This window comes from Carcharodon carcharias, chromosome 34 (assembly GCF_017639515.1).
Source record: "Carcharodon carcharias isolate sCarCar2 chromosome 34, sCarCar2.pri, whole genome shotgun sequence".
Taxonomy (NCBI): Eukaryota; Metazoa; Chordata; class Chondrichthyes; order Lamniformes; family Lamnidae; genus Carcharodon; species Carcharodon carcharias.
Window position 1 is genome coordinate 13,556,680 of NC_054500.1, and position 22,501 is coordinate 13,579,180.

At 56.9% G+C, this 22,501-nt stretch overlaps 1 protein-coding gene across 2 annotated transcripts in view; it reads left to right on the forward strand.

The window, feature by feature from the left end:
* The window catches only part of LOC121272641 (reticulon-1-A-like), an 84,125-nt gene that overhangs the window by 14,012 nt on the left and 47,612 nt on the right, over positions 1-22,501 (forward strand). For both annotated transcript variants that reach the window (XM_041179334.1, XM_041179333.1), the window contains exons 3-4: positions 11,222-12,046; positions 14,330-14,713. In XM_041179334.1, coding sequence (XP_041035268.1) covers positions 11,326-12,046; positions 14,330-14,713 — 1,105 coding nt within the window. In that variant the 5' untranslated portion in view covers positions 11,222-11,325. The remainder of the gene's footprint in view (positions 1-11,221; positions 12,047-14,329; positions 14,714-22,501) is intronic.

Here is a 22,501-nt window from a genome sequence, read left to right on the forward strand (position 1 = left end):
TGGGTGATGTGGGGAGGAGATGGGAAGGTGGGAGTGGGTGATATGGGGAGGGGTTGGGTAGGTGGGAGTGGGGGATATGGGGAGGGGTTGGGTGTGTGGGAGCAGTGAGCATTGGGAGGGGGTGCGGAGGTGGGAGTGGGAGATAAGGGGAGGGGATGGGTAGGTGGGAGCAGTGAGCATTGGGAGGGGGTGCGGAGGTGGGAGTGGGAGATAAGGGGAGGGGGTGGGTAGGTGGGAGCAGTGAGCATGGCGAGGCAGTGGTTAGTGGTGAGTGGGTGTTATGGTGAGGGGGGTGGGTAGTTAGGAGTGGGGGATATGGGGAGGGGTTGTGTAGGAGGGAGTGGGGGATATGGGGAGTCAGTGAGTAGGTGGGAGTGGGGGATATGGGGAGTCAGTGGGTAGGTGGGAGTGGGGGATATGGGGAGTCAGTGGGCAGGTGGGAGTGGGGGATATGGGGAGTCAGTGCGTAGGTGGGAGTGGTGAATATGTGGAAGAGGTGGATAGGTGGGAGCAGTGAGCATGGGGAGGGGGTGGGTAGGTGGGAGAGGAGGATACGGGGAGGAGATGTGTAAATGGGAGGGGGAATATGGGAAGGGGTGGGTAGGTGGGAGGGGAGATATGGAGAGGGGGTGTGTAGGTTAGAGCTGTGAGCATGGGGAGGGTGTGGGTAAGTGGGAGTGGGGGATATGGGGAGGAGGTGGGTAGATGGGGGCAGGGAGCGTGGGGAGCAGGTGGGTAGGTGGGAGTGGGCGATATGGGGAGGGTGTGTGTAGGTGGGCAGGGGATATGGAGAGCGGGTGGGTAGGTTAGAGCCCTGTGCATGGGAAGGGGGTGGGTAAGTGGGAGTGGGATATGGGGTGATGGTGGGTAGTGGGAGTGGGAGATATGGGGAGGGGTTGTGTAGGTGGGAGTGGAGGATAATGGGATGGGGTGGATGGGTGGGAGTGGGGAATATGGGGAGGTGGTGGGTAGGTGGGAGTGGGGGATATGGGGAGGAGGTGGGTAGGTGGGAGTGGGGGATATGGGGACGGGGTGGGTAGGTGGGATTGGGGGATATGGGGAGGGGGTGGGTAGGTGGGAGCAGTGAGCATGGGGAATGGTTGGGCAGGTGGGAGTGGGGATATGGGGAGGGGGTGGGTAGTTGGGAGCAGTGAGAATGGGGCGGGGGTGGGTACGTGGGAGTGGGGGATACGGGGAGGGGGTGTGTAAGCAGGAGGGGGGATATGGGGAAGTTGGGAGGTGGGTAGTTGGGAGTGCCAGATATGGGGAGGGGTGTGGTCGTTGGGAGTGTGGGATATGGGGCGGGGCGGGTAGTTGGGAGTGGGGGATATGGGGAGGGGCGGGTAGTTGGGAGTGGGGGATATGGGGAGGGGCGGGTAGTTGGGAGTGGGGTATATGGGGAGGGGCTCAGTAGGTGGGAGTGAGGGATATGGGAAGGCAGTGGGTAGGTGGGATTGGGTGATGTGGGGAGGAGATGGGTAGGTGGGAGTGGGTGATATGGGGAGGGGGTGGGGAGGTGCGAGTGGGGGACATGGGGATGGGGTGGGTAGGTTGGAGCAGTGAGCATGGTCAGCGGGTGGGTAGGTGGGAGTGGGGGCTATGGTGATGGGGTGGGTAGGTGGGATTGGGGGACAAAGGGAGGGGTTGGGTAGGTGGGAGCAGTGAGCGTGGGGAGGGGTGGGTACATGGGAGTGGGGGATATGGGGAGGGGGTGTGTAAGCGGGAGGGGGGATATGGGGAAGTTGGGAGGTGGGTAGTTGGGAGTGCCAGATATGGGGAGGGGTTTGGTCGGTGGGAGTGGGGGATATGGGGAGGGGCTGAGTAGGTGGGAGTGGGGGATATGGGAAGGCAGTGGGTAGGTGGGAGTGGGGGATATGGGAAGGGAGTAGGTAGGTGGGAGCAGTGAGCATGGGGAGGGGGTGGGTAGGTGGGAGTGGGGGATTTGGGAAGGGGCTGTGTAGGTGGGAGTGCGGGAAATGGGGAGGGAGTTGGTAGGTGGGAGCAGTGAGCATGGGGAGGGGGTGAGTAGGTGAGAGTAGGGGATTTGGGAAGGGGCTGTGTAGGTGGGAGTGCAGGAAATGGGGAGGGAGTAGGTAGGTGGGAGCAGTGAGCATGGGGAGGGGGTGGGTAGGTGGGAATGGAGGATTTGGGGAGGGGGTGGGTAGTTGGGAGTGGCAGATATGGGGAGGTGTTTGGTCGGTGGGAGTGGGGAATATGGGGAGGGGGGGAGTTGGGAGTGGGGGATATGGGGAGGCAGTGGGTAGGTGGGAGTGGTGAATATGGGGAGGAGGTGGATAGGTGGGAGTGGGGGATATGGGGAGGGAGTGGCTAGGTTGGACTGGGGTGTATGGGGAGGGGGTGGGTAGGTGGGAGTGGGGGATAAGGAGAGGGGGTGTGTAGGTGGGAGCACTGAGCATGGGGAGGGGGTGGGTAGGGGGTAGTGGGGGATACGGGGAGGGGGTGTGTAAGTGGGAGAGGGGATATGGGGAGGGGCTGAGTAGGTGAGAGTGGGAGATATGGGAAAGCAGTGGGTAGGTGGGTGTGGGTGATATGGGGAGGCAATGGGTAGGTGGGAGTGGGGTATATGGGAAGGGGGGTGTAGGTGGGAGTGGGTGATATGGGGAAGGGGTGGGTAGGTTGGAGTGCGGGATATGGGGAGGGAGTGGGTAGGTGGGTGCAGTGAGCATGGGGAGGGGGTGGGTAGGTGGGAGTGGGGGATATGGGGATGAGGTTGGTCGGTGGGAGTGGGGTATATGGGGAGGGGGTGGGTAGTTGGGAGTGGGGGATATGGGGAGGGGGTGGGTCGGTGGGAGCAGTGAGCATGGGGAGGGGTGGGTAGGTGGGAGTGAGGGATTTGGGGAGGTGGTTGGTAGGTTGGAGTGCGGGATATTGGGAGGGATTGGGGAGGGGGTGGGTCGGTGGGTGCAGTGAGCATGGGGAGGGGGTGGGTACGTGGGAGTGGGGGATACGGGGAGGGGGTGTGTAAGTGGGAGGGGGGATATGGGGAAGTTGGGAGGTGGGTAGCTGGGAGTGCCAGATATGGGGAGGCGTTTGGTCGTGGGAGTGGGGGATATGGGGAGGGGCGGGTAGTTGGGAGTGGGGGATATGGGGAGGGGCTCAATAGTTGGGAGTGAGGGATATGGGAAGGCAGTGGGTGATGTGGGGAGGAGATGGGTAGGTGGGAGTGGGTGATATGGGGAGGGGGTGGGGAGGTACGAGTGGGGGATATGGTGTGTAGGTGCGTGTGGGGGACATGGAGATGGGGTGGGTAGGTTGGAGCAGTGAGCATGGTCAGCGTGTGGGCAGGTGGGACTGGGGGCTATGAGGACGGGGTGGGTACGTGGGAGTGGGGGATACGGGGAGGGGGTGTGTAAGCGGGAGGGGGGATATGGGGAAGTTGGGAGGTGGGTAGTTGGGAGTGCCAGATATGGGGAGGGGTTTGGTCGGTGGGAGTGTGGGATATGGGGAGGGGCAGGTAGTTGGGAGTGTGGGATATGGGGAGGGGCTCAATAGTTGGGAGTGAGGGATATGGGAAGGCAGTGGGTAGGTGGGAGTGGGTGATGTGGGGAGGATTAGGGTAGGTGGGAGCGGGGGATATGGGGAGGGGCTGAGTAGGTGGGAGTGGGGGATATGGTGAGGCAGTGGGTATGTGTGAGTGGGGATATGGGGAGGCTGTGGGTGTGTGGGAGTGGGTGATATGGGGAGAGGGTGTGTAGGTGCGAGTGGGGGACATGGCGAGGGTGTGGGTAGGTGTGAGTGGGGATATGGGGAGGCTGTGGGTGTGTGGGAGTGGGGGATATGGGGATGGGGTTGTGTAGCTGGGAGTGGGCGATATGGGGAGGGGGTAGTTAGTTGGGAACTGTGAGCATGGGGAGGGGGTGGGTAGTTGGGAGTGGGGGATATGGGGAGGGGGTGGGGCGGTGGGAGTGAGCAATATGGGGAGGGGGTGGGTAGGTGGGTCGGGGGGAGTGGGGGTTATGGGGAGGGGAAGGGTAGGTGGGAGTGGGGGATTTGGGGAGGGGCTGAGTAGGTGGGAGAGGGGGATATGGAGAGGCAGTGGGTAGGTGGGAGTGGTGTATATGGGGAGCCGGTGTGTAGCTGGGAGTGGGTGATATGGAGAGGGGCTGGGTAGGTGGGAGCAGTGAGCATTGGGAGGGGGTGCGGAGGTGGGAGTGGGAGATAAGGGGAGGGGGTGGATAGGTGGGAGCAGTGAGCATGGGGAGGCGGTGGGTAGGGCTAAGTGGGGGTTATGGTGAGGGGGGTGGGTAGTTGGGAGTGGGGGATATGGGGAGTCAGTGGGTAGGTGGGAGTGGTGAATATGGGGAGGAGGTGGATAGGTGGGAGTGGGGGATATGGGGAGGGGGTGGGTAGGTGGGAGTGGGGGATATGGGGAGGGGGTGGGTAGGTGGGAGCAGTGAGCATGGGGAGGCGGTGGGTAGGTGGGAGTAGGGGATATGGGGAGGGAGTGGGTAGGTGAGAGCAATGAGCATGGGGAGGGGTTGGGTAGGTGGGAATGGGGGATTTGGGGAGGGGGTGGGTAGGTGAGAGCAATGAGCATAGGGAGGGGGTGGGTAGGTGGGAATGGGGGATTTGGGGAGGGGGTGGGTAATTGGGAGTGCCAGATATGGGGAGGGGTTTGGTCGGTGGGAGTGTGGGATATGGGGAGGGGCTGAGTAGTTGGGAGTGGGGGATATGGGGAGGGGCTGAGTAGGTGGGAGTGGGGGATATGGGGAGGGGCGGGTAGTTGGGAGTGAGGGATATGGGGAGTCAGTGGGTAGGTGAGAGTGGGGGATATGGGGAGGAGGTGGATAGGTGGGAGTGGGGAATACGGGGAGGGAGTGGCTAGGTGGGAGTGGGGTGTATGGGGAGGGGGGTGGGTAGGTGGGAGTGCTGGATATGGGGAGGGGGTGGGTAGGTGGGAGAGGAGGATATGGGGAGGGGATGTGTAAATGGGAGGGGGAATATGGGAAGAGGTGGGTAGGTGGGAGGGGGAAATGGGGAGGGTGTGTGTAGGTGGGAGGGGGGTTATGGAGAGGGGGTGTGTAGGTTAGAGCTGTGAGCATGGGGAGGGTGTGGGGAGGTGGGAGTGGGGGATATGGGAAGGAGGTGGGTAGACGGGGGCAGTGAGCGTGGGGAGGGGGTGGGTAGGTGGGAGTGAGGGATATGGTGAGGGGTTGGGTAGGTGGGAGTGGTAGATATGGGGAGGGGCTAGATAGGTTGGAGTTGGGGATATGGGGAGGGGGTGGTTGGTTGGGTGTGTGGGATATGGGGAGGTGGTGGGTAGGTGGGAGTGTGGGATTATGGTTAGGGGTTGTGTAGGTGGGAGTGGGGGATATGGGGAGGGTGTGTGTAGGTGGGAGGGGGATATGGAGAGGGGGTGGGTAGGTTAGAGCCGTGAGCATGGGGAGGGGGTGGGTAAGTGGGAGTGTGATATGGGGTGATGGTGGGTATTGGGAGTGGGGGATAATGGGAGGGGGTGGATGGGTGGGAGTGGGGAATATGGGGAGGTGGTGGGTAGGTGGGAGTGGGGGATATGGGGAGGTGGGTGGGTAGGTAGGAGGAGTGAGATTGGGGCGGGGTGGGTATGTGGGTGTGGGGGATATGGGGATGGCATGGGTAGATGGCTGTTGGGAATATGGGGAGGGGATGGGTAGGTGGGAGTGGGGACATGGGGAGGGGGTGGATAGGTTGGAGCAGTGTGCATGGTCAGGGGGTGGGTAGGTGGGAGTGGGGGATATGGAGACGGGGTGGGTAGGTGGGAGTGGGGGATATGGGGACGGGGTGGGTAGGTGGGTGTGGGGTATATGGGGAGGGGGTGGGTAGCTGGGAGCAATGAGCATGGGGAGGAGGTGGGTATGTGGGAGTGGGGGATATGGGGAGGGGGTAAGTAGGTGGGAGCAGTGAGCATGGGGAGGGGGTGTGTAGGTGGGATGGGGGATATAGGATGGGGTGGGTAGGTGGAAGGGGGATATGGCGAAGGGTTGAGTAGGTGGAAGCATTGAGCATGTGGAGGGGGTGGGTAGGTGGGAGTGGGTGATGTGGGGAGGAGATGGGAAGGTGGGAGTGGGTGATATGGGGAGGGGTTGGGTAGGTGGGAGTGGGGGATATGGGGAGGGGTTGGGTGTGTGGGAGCAGTGAGCATTGGGAGGGGGTGCGGAGGTGGGAGTGGGAGATAAGGGGAGGGGATGGGTAGGTGGGAGCAGTGAGCATTGGGAGGGGGGTGCGGAGGTGGGATTGGGAGATAAGGGGAGGGGGTGGGTAGGTGGGAGCAGTGAGCATGGCGAGGCAGTGGTTAGTGGTGAGTGGGTGTTATGGTGAGGGGGGTGGGTAGTTAGGAGTGGGGGATATGGGGAGGGGTTGTGTAGGAGGGAGTGGGGGATATGGGGAGTCAGTGAGTAGGTGGGAGTGGGGGATATGGGGAGTCAGTGGGTAGGTGGGAGTGGGGGATATGGGGAGTCAGTGGGCAGGTGGGAGTGGGGGATATGGGGAGTCAGTGCGTAGGTGGGAGTGGTGAATATGTGGAAGAGGTGGATAGGTGGGAGCAGTGAGCATGGGGAGGGGGTGGGTAGGTGGGAGAGGAGGATACGGGGAGGAGATGTGTAAATGGGAGGGGGAATATGGGAAGGGGTGGGTAGGTGGGAGGGGAGATATGGAGAGGGGGTGTGTAGGTTAGAGCTGTGAGCATGGGGAGGGTGTGGGTAAGTGGGAGTGGGGGATATGGGGAGGAGGTGGGTAGATGGGGGCAGGGAGCGTGGGGAGCAGGTGGGTAGGTGGGAGTGGGCGATATGGGGAGGGTGTGTGTAGGTGGGCAGGGGATATGGAGAGCGGGTGGGTAGGTTAGAGCCCTGTGCATGGGAAGGGGGTGGGTAAGTGGGAGTGGGATATGGGGTGATGGTGGGTAGTGGGAGTGGGAGATATGGGGAGGGGTTGTGTAGGTGGGAGTGGAGGATAATGGGATGGGGTGGATGGGTGGGAGTGGGGAATATGGGGAGGTGGTGGGTAGGTGGGAGTGGGGGATATGGGGAGGAGGTGGGTAGGTGGGAGTGGGGGATATGGGGACGGGGTGGGTAGGTGGGATTGGGGGATATGGGGAGGGGGTGGGTAGGTGGGAGCAGTGAGCATGGGGAATGGTTGGGCAGGTGGGAGTGGGGATATGGGGAGGGGGTGGGTAGTTGGGAGCAGTGAGAATGGGGCGGGGGTGGGTACGTGGGAGTGGGGGATACGGGGAGGGGGTGTGTAAGCAGGAGGGGGGATATGGGGAAGTTGGGAGGTGGGTAGTTGGGAGTGCCAGATATGGGGAGGGGTGTGATCGTTGGGAGTGTGGGATATGGGGCGGGGCGGGTAGTTGGGAGTGGGGGATATGGGGAGGGGCGGGTAGTTGGGAGTGGGGGATATGGGGAGGGGCGGGTAGTTGGGAGTGGGGTATATGGGGAGGGGCTCAGTAGGTGGGAGTGAGGGATATGGGAAGGCAGTGGGTAGGTGGGATTGGGTGATGTGGGGAGGAGATGGGTAGGTGGGAGTGGGTGATATGGGGAGGGGGTGGGGAGGTGCGAGTGGGGGACATGGGGATGGGGTGGGTAGGTTGGAGCAGTGAGCATGGTCAGCGGGTGGGTAGGTGGGAGTGGGGTCTATGGTGATGGGGTGGGTAGGTGGGATTGGGGGACAAAGGGAGGGGTTGGGTAGGTGGGAGCAGTGAGCGTGGGGAGGGGTGGGTACATGGGAGTGGGGGATATGGGGAGGGGGTGTGTAAGCGGGAGGGGGGATATGGGGAAGTTGGGAGGTGGGTAGTTGGGAGTGCCAGATATGGGGAGGGGTTTGGTCGGTGGGAGTGGGGGATATGGGGAGGGGCTGAGTAGGTGGGAGTGGGGGATATGGGAAGGCAGTGGGTAGGTGGGAGTGGGGGATATGGGAAGGGAGTAGGTAGGTGGGAGCAGTGAGCATGGGGAGGGGGTGGGTAGGTGGGAGTGGGGGATTTGGGAAGGGGCTGTGTAGGTGGGAGTGCGGGAAATGGGGAGGGAGTTGGTAGGTGGGAGCAGTGAGCATGGGGAGGGGGTGAGTAGGTGAGAGTAGGGGATTTGGGAAGGGGCTGTGTAGGTGGGAGTGCAGGAAATGGGGAGGGAGTAGGTAGGTGGGAGCAGTGAGCATGGGGAGGGGGTGGGTAGGTGGGAATGGAGGATTTGGGGAGGGGGTGGGTAGTTGGGAGTGGCAGATATGGGGAGGTGTTTGGTCGGTGGGAGTGGGGAATATGGGGAGGGGGGGAGTTGGGAGTGGGGGATATGGGGAGGCAGTGGGTAGGTGGGAGTGGTGAATATGGGGAGGAGGTGGATAGGTGGGAGTGGGGGATATGGGGAGGGAGTGGCTAGGTTGGACTGGGGTGTATGGGGAGGGGGTGGGTAGGTGGGAGTGGGGGATAAGGAGAGGGGGTGTGTAGGTGGGAGCACTGAGCATGGGGAGGGGGTGGGTAGGGGGTAGTGGGGGATACGGGGAGGGGGTGTGTAAGTGGGAGAGGGGATATGGGGAGGGGCTGAGTAGGTGAGAGTGGGAGATATGGGAAAGCAGTGGGTAGGTGGGTGTGGGTGATATGGGGAGGCAATGGGTAGGTGGGAGTGGGGTATATGGGAAGGGGGGTGTAGGTGGGAGTGGGTGATATGGGGAAGGGGTGGGTAGGTTGGAGTGCGGGATATGGGGAGGGAGTGGGTAGGTGGGTGCAGTGAGCATGGGGAGGGGGTGGGTAGGTGGGAGTGGGGGATATGGGGATGAGGTTGGTCGGTGGGAGTGGGGTATATGGGGAGGGGGTGGGTAGTTGGGAGTGGGGGATATGGGGAGGGGGTGGGTCGGTGGGAGCAGTGAGCATGGGGAGGGGTGGGTAGGTGGGAGTGAGGGATTTGGGGAGGTGGTTGGTAGGTTGGAGTGCGGGATATTGGGAGGGATTGGGGAGGGGGTGGGTCGGTGGGTGCAGTGAGCATGGGGAGGGGGTGGGTACGTGGGAGTGGGGGATACGGGGAGGGGGTGTGTAAGTGGGAGGGGGGATATGGGGAAGTTGGGAGGTGGGTAGCTGGGAGTGCCAGATATGGGGAGGCGTTTGGTCGTGGGAGTGGGGGATATGGGGAGGGGCGGGTAGTTGGGAGTGGGGGATATGGGGAGGGGCTCAATAGTTGGGAGTGAGGGATATGGGAAGGCAGTGGGTGATGTGGGGAGGAGATGGGTAGGTGGGAGTGGGTGATATGGGGAGGGGGTGGGGAGGTACGAGTGGGGGATATGGTGTGTAGGTGCGTGTGGGGGACATGGAGATGGGGTGGGTAGGTTGGAGCAGTGAGCATGGTCAGCGGGTGGGCAGGTGGGACTGGGGGCTATGAGGACGGGGTGGGTACGTGGGAGTGGGGGATACGGGGAGGGGGTGTGTAAGCGGGAGGGGGGATATGGGGAAGTTGGGAGGTGGGTAGTTGGGAGTGCCAGATATGGGGAGGGGTTTGGTCGGTGGGAGTGTGGGATATGGGGAGGGGCAGGTAGTTGGGAGTGGGGGATATGGGGAGGGGCTCAATAGTTGGGAGTGAGGGATATGGGAAGGCAGTGGGTAGGTGGGAGTGGGTGATGTGGGGAGGATTAGGGTAGGTGGGAGCGGGGGATATGGGGAGGGGCTGAGTAGGTGGGAGTGGGGGATATGGTGAGGCAGTGGGTAGGTGTGAGTGGGGATATGGGGAGGCTGTGGGTGTGTGGGAGTGGGGGATATGGGGATGGGGTTGTGTAGCTGGGAGTGGGCGATATGGGGAGGGGGTAGTTAGTTGGGAACTGTGAGCATGGGGAGGGGGGTGGGTAGTTGGGAGTGGGGGATATGGGGAGGGGGTGGGGCGGTGGGAGTGAGCAATATGGGGAGGGGGTGGGTAGGTGGGTCGGGGGGAGTGGGGGTTATGGGGAGGGGAAGGGTAGTTGGGAGTGGGGGATTTGGGGAGGGGCTGAGTAGGTGGGAGAGGGGGATATGGAGAGGCAGTGGGTAGGTGGGAGTGGTGTATATGGGGAGCCGGTGTGTAGCTGGGAGTGGGTGATATGGAGAGGGGCTGGGTAGGTGGGAGCAGTGAGCATTGGGAGGGGGTGCGGAGGTAGGGAGTGGGAGATAAGGGGAGGGGGTGGATAGGTGGGAGCAGTGAGCATGGGGAGGCGGTGGGTAGGGCTAAGTGGGGGTTATGGTGAGGGGGGTGGGTAGTTGGGAGTGGGGGATATGGGGAGTCAGTGGGTAGGTGGGAGTGGTGAATATGGGGAGGAGGTGGATAGGTGGGAGTGGGGGATATGGGGAGGGGGTGGGTAGGTGGGAGTGGGGGATATGGGGAGGGGGGTGGGTAGGTGGGAGGGGTGAAATGGGGAGGGTGTGTGTAGGTGGGAGGGGGGATATGGAGAGCAGGTGGGTAGGTGGGAGTGGGGGATTTGGGGAGGGGGTGGGTAGATGGGAGTGGGGGATTTGGGGAGGGGGTGGGTAGGTGGGAGTGGGGGATTTGGGGAGGGGGTGGGTAGATGGGAGTGGGGGATTTGGGGAGGGGGTGGATAGGTGGGAGTGGGGAATATGGGGAGGGGGTGGGTAGGTGGGAGGGGTGAAATGGGGAGGGTGTGTGTAGGTGGGAGTGGGGGATTTGGGGAGGGGGTGGATAGGTGGGAGTGGGGGATATGGGGAGGGGGTGGGTAGGTGGGAGTGGGGGATATGGGGAGGGGGTGGGTAGGTGGGAGGGGTGAAATGGGGAGGGTGTGTGTAGGTGGGAGGGGGGATATGGAGAGCAGGTGGGTAGGTGGGAGTGGGGGATTTGGGGAGGGGGTGGATAGGTGGGAGTGGGGGATATGGGGAGGGGGTGGGTAGGTGGGAGGGGTGAAATGGGGAGGGTGTGTGTAGGTGGGAGTGGGGGATTTGGGGAGGGGGTGGATAGGTGGGAGTGGGGGATATGGGGAGGGGGTGGGTAGGTGGGAGGGGTGAAATGGGGAGGGTGTGTGTAGGTGGGAGGGGGGATATGGAGAGCAGGTGGGTAGGTGGGAGTGGGGGATTTGGGGAGGGGGTGGGTAGGTGGGAGTGGGGGATTTGGGGAGGGGGTGGGTAGATGGGAGTGGGGGGTTTGGGGAGGGGGTGGGTAGGCAAGCCATTCGATTACTGGATTGACAGTCTTGTTTTGATGGCCATTTGTTCTTTCTCCTCCACGTTAAAGCTGAATACTGAGGGGAATTTTCTTGCTTTCCCGGCCAGGTGTCAGTGAAGAGACAGATTTCTTGGATCCCCAAACTGCACAGGAACACTCGGATGATGATTTACAGACAGACAGCTCCCTGTACTGGGGCACCCCCAGGCAGATGTCCCTGGAGTCCACCCTGTCGTGTGGAACCCCACTGGGTCAGCCATCCTGCTTCCCAGGGGTATTCCCAACCGGCACCTCCCCTGACCTCACAGTGAGGGACTTTGATGAGGGAACCAACGGGCCCGGAGCAAAGAGGCCCTCGGAAAGCGATGCACCCCCCAGAACTAAAGGGAGGACGTCTGTGCCAAGGGGGGTGGTCAGAACTGAGACAATCGAGACGTTTTTAGCAGAAGAGGAGGATGACATGGAGGAAGATCATGTTCACCTGCTGGAAGTGACTGACCAACACAAGGGCAAAGTGGAGCGGGGAATGGATTCTGACCTCAGGGACAGGCCTGACTGGAACCCCTCACAATCCACCTCAGCTCCTACAGCCTTGGAAAGTGCGCTGACCTGCCAGGGTCCAGAGGAGACAGGGGCGCCTGAGTTGAGAGTCAGCGGGAGTGAGATGGAGCCTCAGGGAGAGGGGACGCTGAAGGGGCATCTGGAGCCTGAGCCACTCTCGATGGAAGAATCCAGAGACTGGGAGGGCCGTGAGGTATTTGAAGTGCAGAGTGCGGAGGGAGAGGCCGAGGCTGACAAAGGGAGGTTTGTGGAGGGTGGCGCCTCTAACCAGAGCGATGTGGACCACGGTCCCGATCCCCGACTCAGCACCGAGCCTGGTGTGACTGACGGAGAGATGACACCTTCAGTCTCCTCCCCGCCGCCAGTCACAGGTAAGGTATGCACAGATTAACAGGTCACTGCAGACTGCGGCTTGTTGCACTGTATGTTTGTGTGGGCAGGTCATTAACTAGAGGTCTCGTGGGAAGGGGCGAGGAGCAACACACTTGAGACAGTCACTATGTAAAATTAGAGAGATGGTTAAAAACAGCAAAGCTGCATTAGTCAGGTGGTGATAGGCAGTGCCAGTGTACGGGCTTGACAAAATGGAGGGCGGGTTATTCCCAAACCCATTCCAGCTCTTGGCTAGACTCAGTGCCTTGCACCAATCAGATAGACCTGAATCACAGGGCTTAGAGGCAGTGGACCAATCAGTTAAATACACACCAGGTACAGCACGGGGTTAGATACAGAGTAAAGCTCCCTCTACACTATCCGCATCAAACACTCCCAGGACAGGTACAGCACGGGGTTAGATACAGAGTAAAGCTCCCTCTACACTGTCCCCATCTAACACTCCCAGGACACGTACAGCTCAGAGTTAGATACAGAGTAAAGCTCCCTCTACCCTGTCACCATCAAACACTCCCAGGACAGGTACAGCACACAAAAGCCTACAAAATACCAAATTTTATAGGATTTTCTCTCCTGCGATGAAAGCTGTGGGAGCTCAGATTCCAATGCCTCTGGCACAGGGAAAACAACAGGGTGAGTGCTAGGGTTCACCATAAAGGGACAGAGACACTCAGATCACTGTCTCACAGATGGACTGCTGATAAAAAGCAGCAGTGAATGTGTCTCTAGAACCAGCTTTCCGTCTCAGCTATGTCACCAGCAAGGAGCAGTGTGCTGGGTCAGGGCGCTGCTTCAGGGGCCAGGGGTCAGCCAGCGTTCAAGGGCCAGGAGAGGATGCAGTGCCACATGGGTGCCATTGTCTTGTCACCCAGGGGTCACTGGATGGTCAGCAGGAGCAGGAGACCATGGCTGATTTCAACCTTCCTCTCCCTGAACCAATGTACTGAGAACTACCGAACTCCTACTGCTCATGGCCAGTGGAGGAGTCAGAAGGTCCATTTACCACCTTTGCCACAAGGCTAGAGATTACAGTAACTACATGACCATAATGAGTGTACTTGGGGTGAAATGTTCTGAGATTGGGTCCTTCTGTCTTGGACTCTACGCATGGGACTTGGTTCTTTGACAGACTGTCGACATAACTTGGTACCTGCTTAACACTTGTTTATTGGTACATGCAAACAAATATCCGAACATATGAATTCGGAGCAAGAGTAGGCCACTCGGCCCCTCCAGCCTGCTACACCATTGAATAAGATCATGGCTGATCTGATTGTAACCTCAACTGCACATTCCCACCTACCCCAGATAACCTTTCACAAAAGCTCCTAGGCACGTTTCCAACCTGCAGAGAATGTCTAACACGTGACTGACAAGTCAGTGATACATCATCATCTGTGTCATACATTGGCATATCCATCTGTTAACCTGTTATACTACATGAATGGGCAGGGGTCCAGAGCACATCGAGTGTCCGTTATGTCGTTCCATTGACTTCAGTCGCATTGAATATTGCATGTACAGTTGACCAATGCATTCCTGGCTGTTTTGAAAGCACTCCCAAGTCCAATTTCATCTTCCCTCCTACCTCTGTGTTTGCAGGATCATTCACTCAGGTTACTCCCCCGACCCTGTGGCTCTCTGTGGGTGTGAAGTGTGACCTGCAAGTGTGCGCGGCACAGTGAAGCAGAATTACACGCCTGTCACTCTCGCCTGTGCTCCTCACTCGCACAGGCTCGCTCACTCATGCTCAGTCAGTCACAGTCACTCCCTAGGGTTGCCAACCCTCCAGAATTGGCCTGGAGTCTCCAGGAATTGCAGATCAATCTCCGGGACACTGCTGTGTGCAGCCCTGGAGAAAAATCATCGGGATGTTAAAAAAAATTGGGTTTTTTTTTTTGTAATTTACTTTGCACCTTTCTCTACCACATATGAAAATATAGAAGAAGGCTGTTTGGCTGACAGTCAAGCATCATCCAATTGGGTAATGAGTCTTTTTGCTTCCCAATTGGTGTAGGAAGGCCTTATGTCACAAGAATGGATGTGTTGGCCGACTAATGGCTGGAGTGTGGGGGCGAGTCATGTGATGAAACCTCCAGGAACACATTTAGCCGCAGTTGGCAACCCTAACATTCACGTGGACACTTGCCCACTCACTCTCTTGTATGTTAACCCACACGTTGCCTCCTATGAGGAGCTGCTAGGCTGCAGTCAGACGGTGGATCAGCACCTTCATGACGATCACTGTTTTTCACTTACAGAAGCTGAGGGAACGGTGGATGAAGTGGAAGTGGAGGGTGCAACGGAAGTGAGAGATGCTGCAGGAGTCGAGATCCCTCCGGGCACAATGGAGTCATTGGGCAGAGCCGAGGAAGCAAGTTCCATAGACGTGCTGATGCCTACAGGAGCAGAGGGCATCGTGGATGCCGTATTGCCAGGAAGATGTGACTGCTGTGTCAACACCAATAGTGCCGTTGGCTGCAGACACCCACTCACCCTGGTCACAGCACCAAGTGGTCACGAAACTCAGGAGGTGACAGAGGAGGAAGCGTATGCAGAGAACTGGCAGTCACCACAGCAACCCAGTGCCTTGGACCAATCAGATCATTCCAAATCACAGGGCTTGGAGGCAGTAGACCAATCAGGTAAGTACACTCCCAGGGCAGGTACAGGACGGGGTTAGATACAGAGTAAAGCTCCCTCTACACTGTCCCCATCAAACACTCCCAGGGCAGGTACAACACAGGGTTAGATACAGAGTAAAGCTCCCTCTACACTGTCCCCATCAAACACTCCCAGGACAGGTACAGCATGGGGTTAGATACAGAGTAAAGCTCCCTCTACACTGTCCCTATCAAACACTCCCAGGATAGGTACAGCACGGGGTTAGATACAGAGTAAAGCTCCCTCTACACTGTCCTCATCAAACACTCCCAGGGCAGGTACAGCACGGGGTTAGATACAGAGTAAAGCTCCCTCTACACCGACCCATCAAACGCTCCCAGGGCAGGTACAGCACGGGGTTAGATACAGAGTAAAGCTCCCTCTACACTGTCCCCATCAAACACTCCCAGGACAGGTACAGCACGGGGTTAGATACAGAGTAAAGCTCCCTCTACACTGTCCCCATCAAACACTCCCAGGACAGGTACAGCACGGGGTTAGATACAGAGTAAAGCTCCTTCTACACTGTCCCCATCAAACATTCCCAGGACAGGTACAGCACGGGGTTAGATACAGAGTAAATCTCCCTCTACACTGTCCCCATCAAACACTCCCAGGACAGGTACAGCACGGGGTTAGATACAGAGTAAAGCTCCCTCTACACTGTCCCCATCAAACATTCCCAGGACAGGTACAGCACGGGGTTAGATACAGAGTAAAGCTCCCTCTACACTGTCCCCATCAAACACTCCCAGGACAGGTACAGCACGGGGTTAGATACAGAGTAAAGCTCTCTCTACACTGTCCCCATCAAACACTCCCAGGATAGGTACAGCACGGGGTTAGATACAGAGTAAAGCTCCCTCTACCCTGTCCCCATCAAACACTCCCAGGGCAGATACAGCACGGGGTTAGATACAGAGTAAAGCTCCCTCTACACTGTCCCCATCAAACACTCCCAGGGCAGATACAGCACGGGGTTAGATACAGAGTAAAGCTCTCTCTACACTGTCCCCATCAAACACTCCCAGGACAGGTACAGCACGGGGTTAGATACAGAGTAAAGCTCCCTCTACACTGTCCCCATCAAACACTCCCAGGACAGGTACAGCACGGGGTTAGATACAGAGTAAAGCTCCCTCTACCCTGTCCCCATCAAACACTCCCAGGGCAGATACAGCACGGGGTTAGATACAGAGTAAAGCTCTCTCTACACTGTCCCCATCAAACACTCCCAGGACAGGTACAGCACGGGGTTAGATACAGAGTAAAGCTCTCTCTACACTGTCCCCATCAAACACTCCCAGGACAGGTACAGCACAGGGGTTAGATACAGAGTAAAGCTCCCTCTACACCTTCCCCATCAAACACTCCCAGGGCAGGTACAGGACGGGGTTAGATACAGAGTAAAGCTCTCTCTACACTGTCCCCATCAAACACTCCCAGGGCAGGTACAGCACAGGGTTAGATACAGAGTAAATCTCCCACTACACTGTCCCCATCAAACACTCCCAGGGCAGGTACAGCACGGGGTTAGATACAGAGTAAATCTCCCTCTACACTGTCCCCATCAAACACTCCCAGGGCAGGTACAGCACGGGGTTAGATACAGAGTAAATCTCCCTCTACACTGCTCCCATCAAACACTCCCAGGACAGGTACAGCACGGGGTTAGATACAGAGTAAAGCTCCCTCTACACTGTCCCCATCAAACACTCCCAGGGCAGGTACAGCACGGGGTTAGATACAGAGTAAAGCTCCCTCTACATTGTCCCCATCAAACACTCCAGGACAGGTACAGCATGGGGTTAGATACAGAGTAAAGCTCTCTCTACACTGTCCCCATCAAACACTCCCAGGACAGGTACAGCACGGGGTTAGATACAGAGTAAATCTCCCTCTACACTGACCCCATCAAACACTCCCAGGACAGGTACAGCATGGGGTTAGATACAGAGTAAATCTCCCTCTACACTGACCCCATCAAACACTCCCAGGACAGGTACAGCATGGGGTTAGATACAGAGTAAATCTCCCTCTACACTGTCCCCATCAAACACTCCCAGGACAGGTACAGCACTGGGTTAGATACAGAGTGAAGGTCCCTCTACACTGTCCCCATCAAACACTCTCAGGACAGGTACAGCACGGGGTTAGATACAGAGTAAATCTCCCTCTACACTGTCCCCATCAAACACTCTCAGGACAGGTACAGCACGGGGTTAGATACAGAGTAAATCTCCCTCTACACTGTCCCCATCAAACACTCCCAGGACAGGTACAGCACAGGGTTAGATACAGAGTGAAGGTCCCTCTACACTGTCCCCATCAAACACTCCCAGGACAGGTACAGCACGGGATTAGATACAGAGTAAAGCTCCCTCTACACTGTCCCCATCAAACACTCCCAGGACAGGTACAGCACGGGGTTAGATACAGAGTAAAGCTCCTTCTACATTATCCCCATCAAACACTCCCAGGACAGGTACAGCACGGGGTTAGATACAGATTAAAGCTCCCTCTACACTGGCCCCATCAAACACTCCCAGGACAGGTACAGCACGGGGTTAGATACAGAGTAAATCTCCCTCTACACTGTCCCCATCAAACACTCCCAGGACAGGTACAGCACGGGGTTAGATACAGAGTAAAGCTCCCCTAGGTTAGGCTTTTGACTATCTCGGGCCTCTCTCCATGGCTTGGTGTCAAATTATGTTTGTGAAGATAAACGTTCTTGTGAAGCACTTTGGGATGTTTTGATATGTTATATACACTATAAATTGTTCTAGGGAAGCGTCTGCTGCTGCTCATCTACAGTCTTTGGAATGAATCATTGTGGATTGCAGTCTGTTCTGCTTCCAATTCACCAACCATGTGATACAAAACACACAGCCTGGAATCAGTCTGGACCCCTCTACACTCCGCGTAGTCGAGTTAGTCTGGATCCCACTGCATTCTGCATACAGTCAGGAATCAGTCCAGATCCCGCTACACACCACATACAGTTAGGAATCAGTCCAGGTCCTGCTACACACTACATACAGTCAGGAATCCGTCCAGGTCCCGCTACACACCACATACAGTCAGGAATCAGTCCAGGTCCCACTACACACCACATACAGTCAGGATTCAGTCCAGGTCCCGCAACACACCGCATACAGTCAGGAATCAGTCCAGGTCCCGCTACACACTACATACAGTCAGGAATCAGTCCAGGTCCCGCAACACACCACATACAGTCAGGAATCAGTCCAGGTCCCACTACACACCACATACAGTCAGGAATCAGTCCAGGTCCCACTACCCACCACATACAGTCAGGAATCAGTCCAGGTCCCACTACACACCACCTACAGTCAGGAATCAGTCCAGGTCTCACTACACACCACATACAGTCAGGATTCAGTCCAGGTCCCACTACACACCACATACAGTCAGGATTCAGTCCAGGTCCCACTACACACCACATACAGTCAGGAACCAGTCCAGGTCCCACTACACACCACATACAGTCAGGATTCCGTCCAGGTCCCACTACACACCACATACAGTCAGGAATCAGTCCAGGTCCCACTACACAATGCCTGTAAGGAAGTGGATAATGTTTCCCTCAATCAGTGCAGTAACAGCAGGGTGCTCCCCCATTCATTATTGTGAACAGAAACTGTTCACAGACAATTGTTGTTTGGCTTTGGAAGACAAGGACAGAAACACAGTCATGGTTTATCTTGAAGTCAAGTCAACTCTTCAAGATTCCAATAGGGACAATACGGAAAGGGTTACGCAGGGTAGGAGCAGGAAACGGAAAAGAGTACAATGCTTTTGTGCTCCCAGCACTGAAGGGATTGCACTGGGTTGAGGTTAGTCAGGGCTCCTGATCTTTATAAACAGAGGGTATCAGGCAGGCTTCTCCAGTCCTGCCAGGCCGGATCAGAAAGTTTGGAGAGAGGCCAAAAATCCAATTTCCTCCGATGGGAAATCAGTTTGGAATTTTCCCCTTGCCACTTTCCTGTTGGGGCTGATGGAGGGTCCGGTTTCCCACTGATCCAGGGCGTGAAGCCCATTTGCCTACATGACCATGTCACGAACGCTCATTAAACACGCTGCTCGCCAGAATCACGTCCCCCCCCCCACCCTCCCAGCCTAGCGCCACCCCGGCGGGAAATCAGACCGGCCTGAAACACGTTCGGATATAAGTGCTGTGCAGCCTTCAGCCCACATTTCACTCGTGACCTCGAGGTGAGTGCAACATTGAGAGGTTACCTGCAACAGCGCCGGTCCCGGGCCTCAGCAACGGCAACATGACGCCTCACTGGTGGGGGGGGCGCGTAGGGCTGGTTTTCTCATGCTGGGTTCCTGCATACTCTGGGAGGACAGTGTTCAATGTGTGCTAGGGGTCTCAGGCAGGGCTGCACTCTGAATCAGAGACCAGCACTGCAGCCAGGATGATAGAAACATGAGGGTCGATGGGGTATGATGGGGTTGGAGGCGGGGAAGGATGACAGACACATGGGGGTCAATAGGGTGAGATGGGGCTGAAGGGGTGGAGAGGCGATGGCAGTCAGAGGGGAGACCAAGGGTGGGTAAGCTGGACCTGAACGTGGAAGACTAGAATGTAAACACAGAAGGGGTTGGATGGGAATTCCACTGTTTCAATGGGATGCACACAGACTCCAAAATAGGGGGTGGGGGAAGGTTGAGTTAGTGGGGCACACAAGGGATGGGTTGAACAGAGACCCCTGGGGGTGGTGGGGTGGGGAAGGGAGACTGTGCTGTGATCAGCCACAAAGGAACAGGAGAGCTCATTGAAAGACAGTCATGGTCCTTGGTCTGGGCCCAAGAGTTTGGGTTGAGAGATTAAAGGCGGTCCTGGGGCTTTTTGGGGTCATGCTACAGAGCTATGCACGGCATGTACGTTATAGTCCCCTGCCAGGGAGGGACAAGGCTTGTGCGCCCAATTGGGATAAGGCACAGCCTGGTGTGCATGGGGGTGTTCCTTGCCTGACGGTTGGTGGCGATGAGCTTGTCTGGCTCGGTACTGGGCTGTAGACGGAATGGTCACAGTTAGGGGGGGCACCTGCAGCCTGTAAATGGGGAAAATGTAATAAAGAGGGGGGGGCAGGATGCAGGCGTGGGTTCTCCTCTGCCTGTGACCTTGCTCACAGCCTCGAGATGGGAAGGGGTGAGGTCCAGATGGGGCACGGGGACATCAACAGCGATGGGTTCAGGGCGAGGACTGGAATGTCCACCACAATGACAATGAGACCCAGGGTTACTGGGGGAGGCTGACGAACAACCAGAGGGAGGTTACCTGCACGGGGTGAAGTTCCAGGAAGATTGGAGGGACCCAAACACTGAGAGGGGGAGGGTCAAAGCTGTTCTCAAAATACAAATGCAGCACCAAAATAAAAACAAAACCTCAAAGTTATTGCACCGTTTAAAATCGACACTGGGAAAGAATCTGCTTGGGGGCATCTGAGGCAATGGAGGAGGCCACAGCTGGATTAAGGGGCAATGTCAGGGAGCACCCTCAAACTGCTTAGAGTCACAATATTGAAATGAAGTCAGAGCTGAAGGAAAAGGGGAAAACTTCCTTGAGAAGGAGCTATTGGAGCCATAGCCTTTTGTTGCGAGATGCTGAAGACGTCATTGGCTTCACAATACAGTTGCTCCATTTGAGCATTAACAGAGAGGAATGTGAGAAGGGGAAAATATGCTGCTGTATAACTGCCAGATCATCAATGAAAGCCCCTAATGTGCTTTCTCCAGTTGGCATGGATAACAGGCCAAAGAGCATCCAGTCGTTGCTGAAGTGCAAATTGAGTTCAGTCATTAGACCAGATCAGAGATTGCAGGAGGGCCTTTGGGAAGGTGGTACATTTTCATGAATATGTCCAAACCTCTGTGGGATTGAGATGTCAAGTATCAGAGTTGGAATCTTGGTCACCTAGATCTGAGAGTGAGAGTCTCAGCTGCACGGCTGTATCAGTGAAAAGCTCGTAGCACAGAAACAGCTCCAGGGCTTCCTGTTTGTGAGTGCGGAGTCTACTATGTTTGCCTAGTATTCCTGTATCTGTTGCATCTATCAGTTCCCCAGGAGAAGGAGGATTGAATAATGGAGCCTGCGCTCAATGCTGCTTTCTTGATGGGGGTGATCAGATTGAGGAGGAGGAGGAGGAGAAGGGCCTGGTGCTGCCTCACGCAGTTTTGAGAGGAGACCCGGCCTGAGGTCCATGATCCAGGGGAGCCTCAGCAACACCTAGAGGGTGAGGAGGTTAGACCCATCCCACTCGCATGACCAAGGGTCTACTGAAGAAGACTTTCCATCTGGAGATGAGTGAAAGACAATACTGAGCACATCTGCGCTGGTCAAGAGACGTAGTGAATGATATCTGCCACATTCTGCGGGAAGAATGCACTCAATCTTATTCCTTGCAGATCATTCCAGGGATCCACAGGGGACCCATGCGGCATCTCACAGTCCTCAGCACATAAATGTATCAAGGAGGTGGCAGATCCCATCTACCGTAAGGCTTATCGATATGTTAAGCTCACACTCAATGAAGCTAGCCAGGCTGCTAGATTTCTGGGGTTCACTGCTATCTCAGGCTTCCCTAGAGTACAGGGTGCGATCGATTGCTTTGAGAGCTCCATGGCAGCAGCCACTGGTGTTCATTAACAGGAAAGGGTTCCACTCCCTGAACATTCAACCAGTGTGTGATCATCAGAAGTACATCATGCACGTTTGTACCAGGTACCCTGGGAGTTCCCATGACTCATTCATCCTGAGGTGCCTCACATACTCAAAGGGCCTCAGCGATTATAGGGCTGGCTGCTTGGGGATAAGGGGTACCTGTTCAATTGATGGCTCATGAAACCACTGAATCACTCGGAGGAGAGATACAACACGGTGCATAACTCGACCAGACCCATCATTGAGCAGACCATTGGCATCCTGAAGAGGCGAATCCAACATTTGGACCTCTCAGGTGGGGCTTTGCAGTGCTCTCCTGAGAGAGTTCCCCGCATAAGTGTGGTCTGTTGCACCCTTCACAACTTGGCACTTCAAAGGGGGAATCCCTTGCCAGCAGGAGACATGGAGGAAGCGGAGAGGTCGTCGGCTGATGAAGAGGCAGGGAGGGCAGGAAACTGAAGAGGGAGATGAGGGTCAGCTTCCAGGTGAGGAGGCCCTCGAAGAAGCACGATGTGTAAGATGTGCCCGTGTCACACTGATAGCCACAAGATTCCAGGAGGAGTAAGGCACAGGCAGCGCAACACAGCCACATTCCTTCCCTACCTTAGTGCCATGCCAGTGCACCGAAAGGCCTTTCCAACCAGTCACATCGAGAGCAAGTTCAGCATTCGGACTTGCACCTTCAACCCTCATGATTCACCAGGCCCTAATCTTTGGGGAGGTCAGCGGTGAGCCCTGTATCCATACTCTCTGGGAACCGGGAGTCAGCACAACAACGTAAACACTGCGTGAAAGGACTTGATGCAATCGTTCCCACCTTAATGAGAAACTTTTAGCGGAAACTGAGATGCGCACATGGTTGGAGAGACCCTCGTGGCTGCAGCTCTTGTGCTTTGGCACCACCAATGAAGACAGCCTCCTCATTTTCAGAAACAAATACAGATAACCCTCCAAGGCTATTGAGCACACCTAATGCCATGTTGTCTTGTAAGGAGTAGAGGTCGCTATCGCATTTTGCAAACACTTGCAGTAAAGATTTTGACACATCTTGCCGACATAACACCAGTATGGAGTA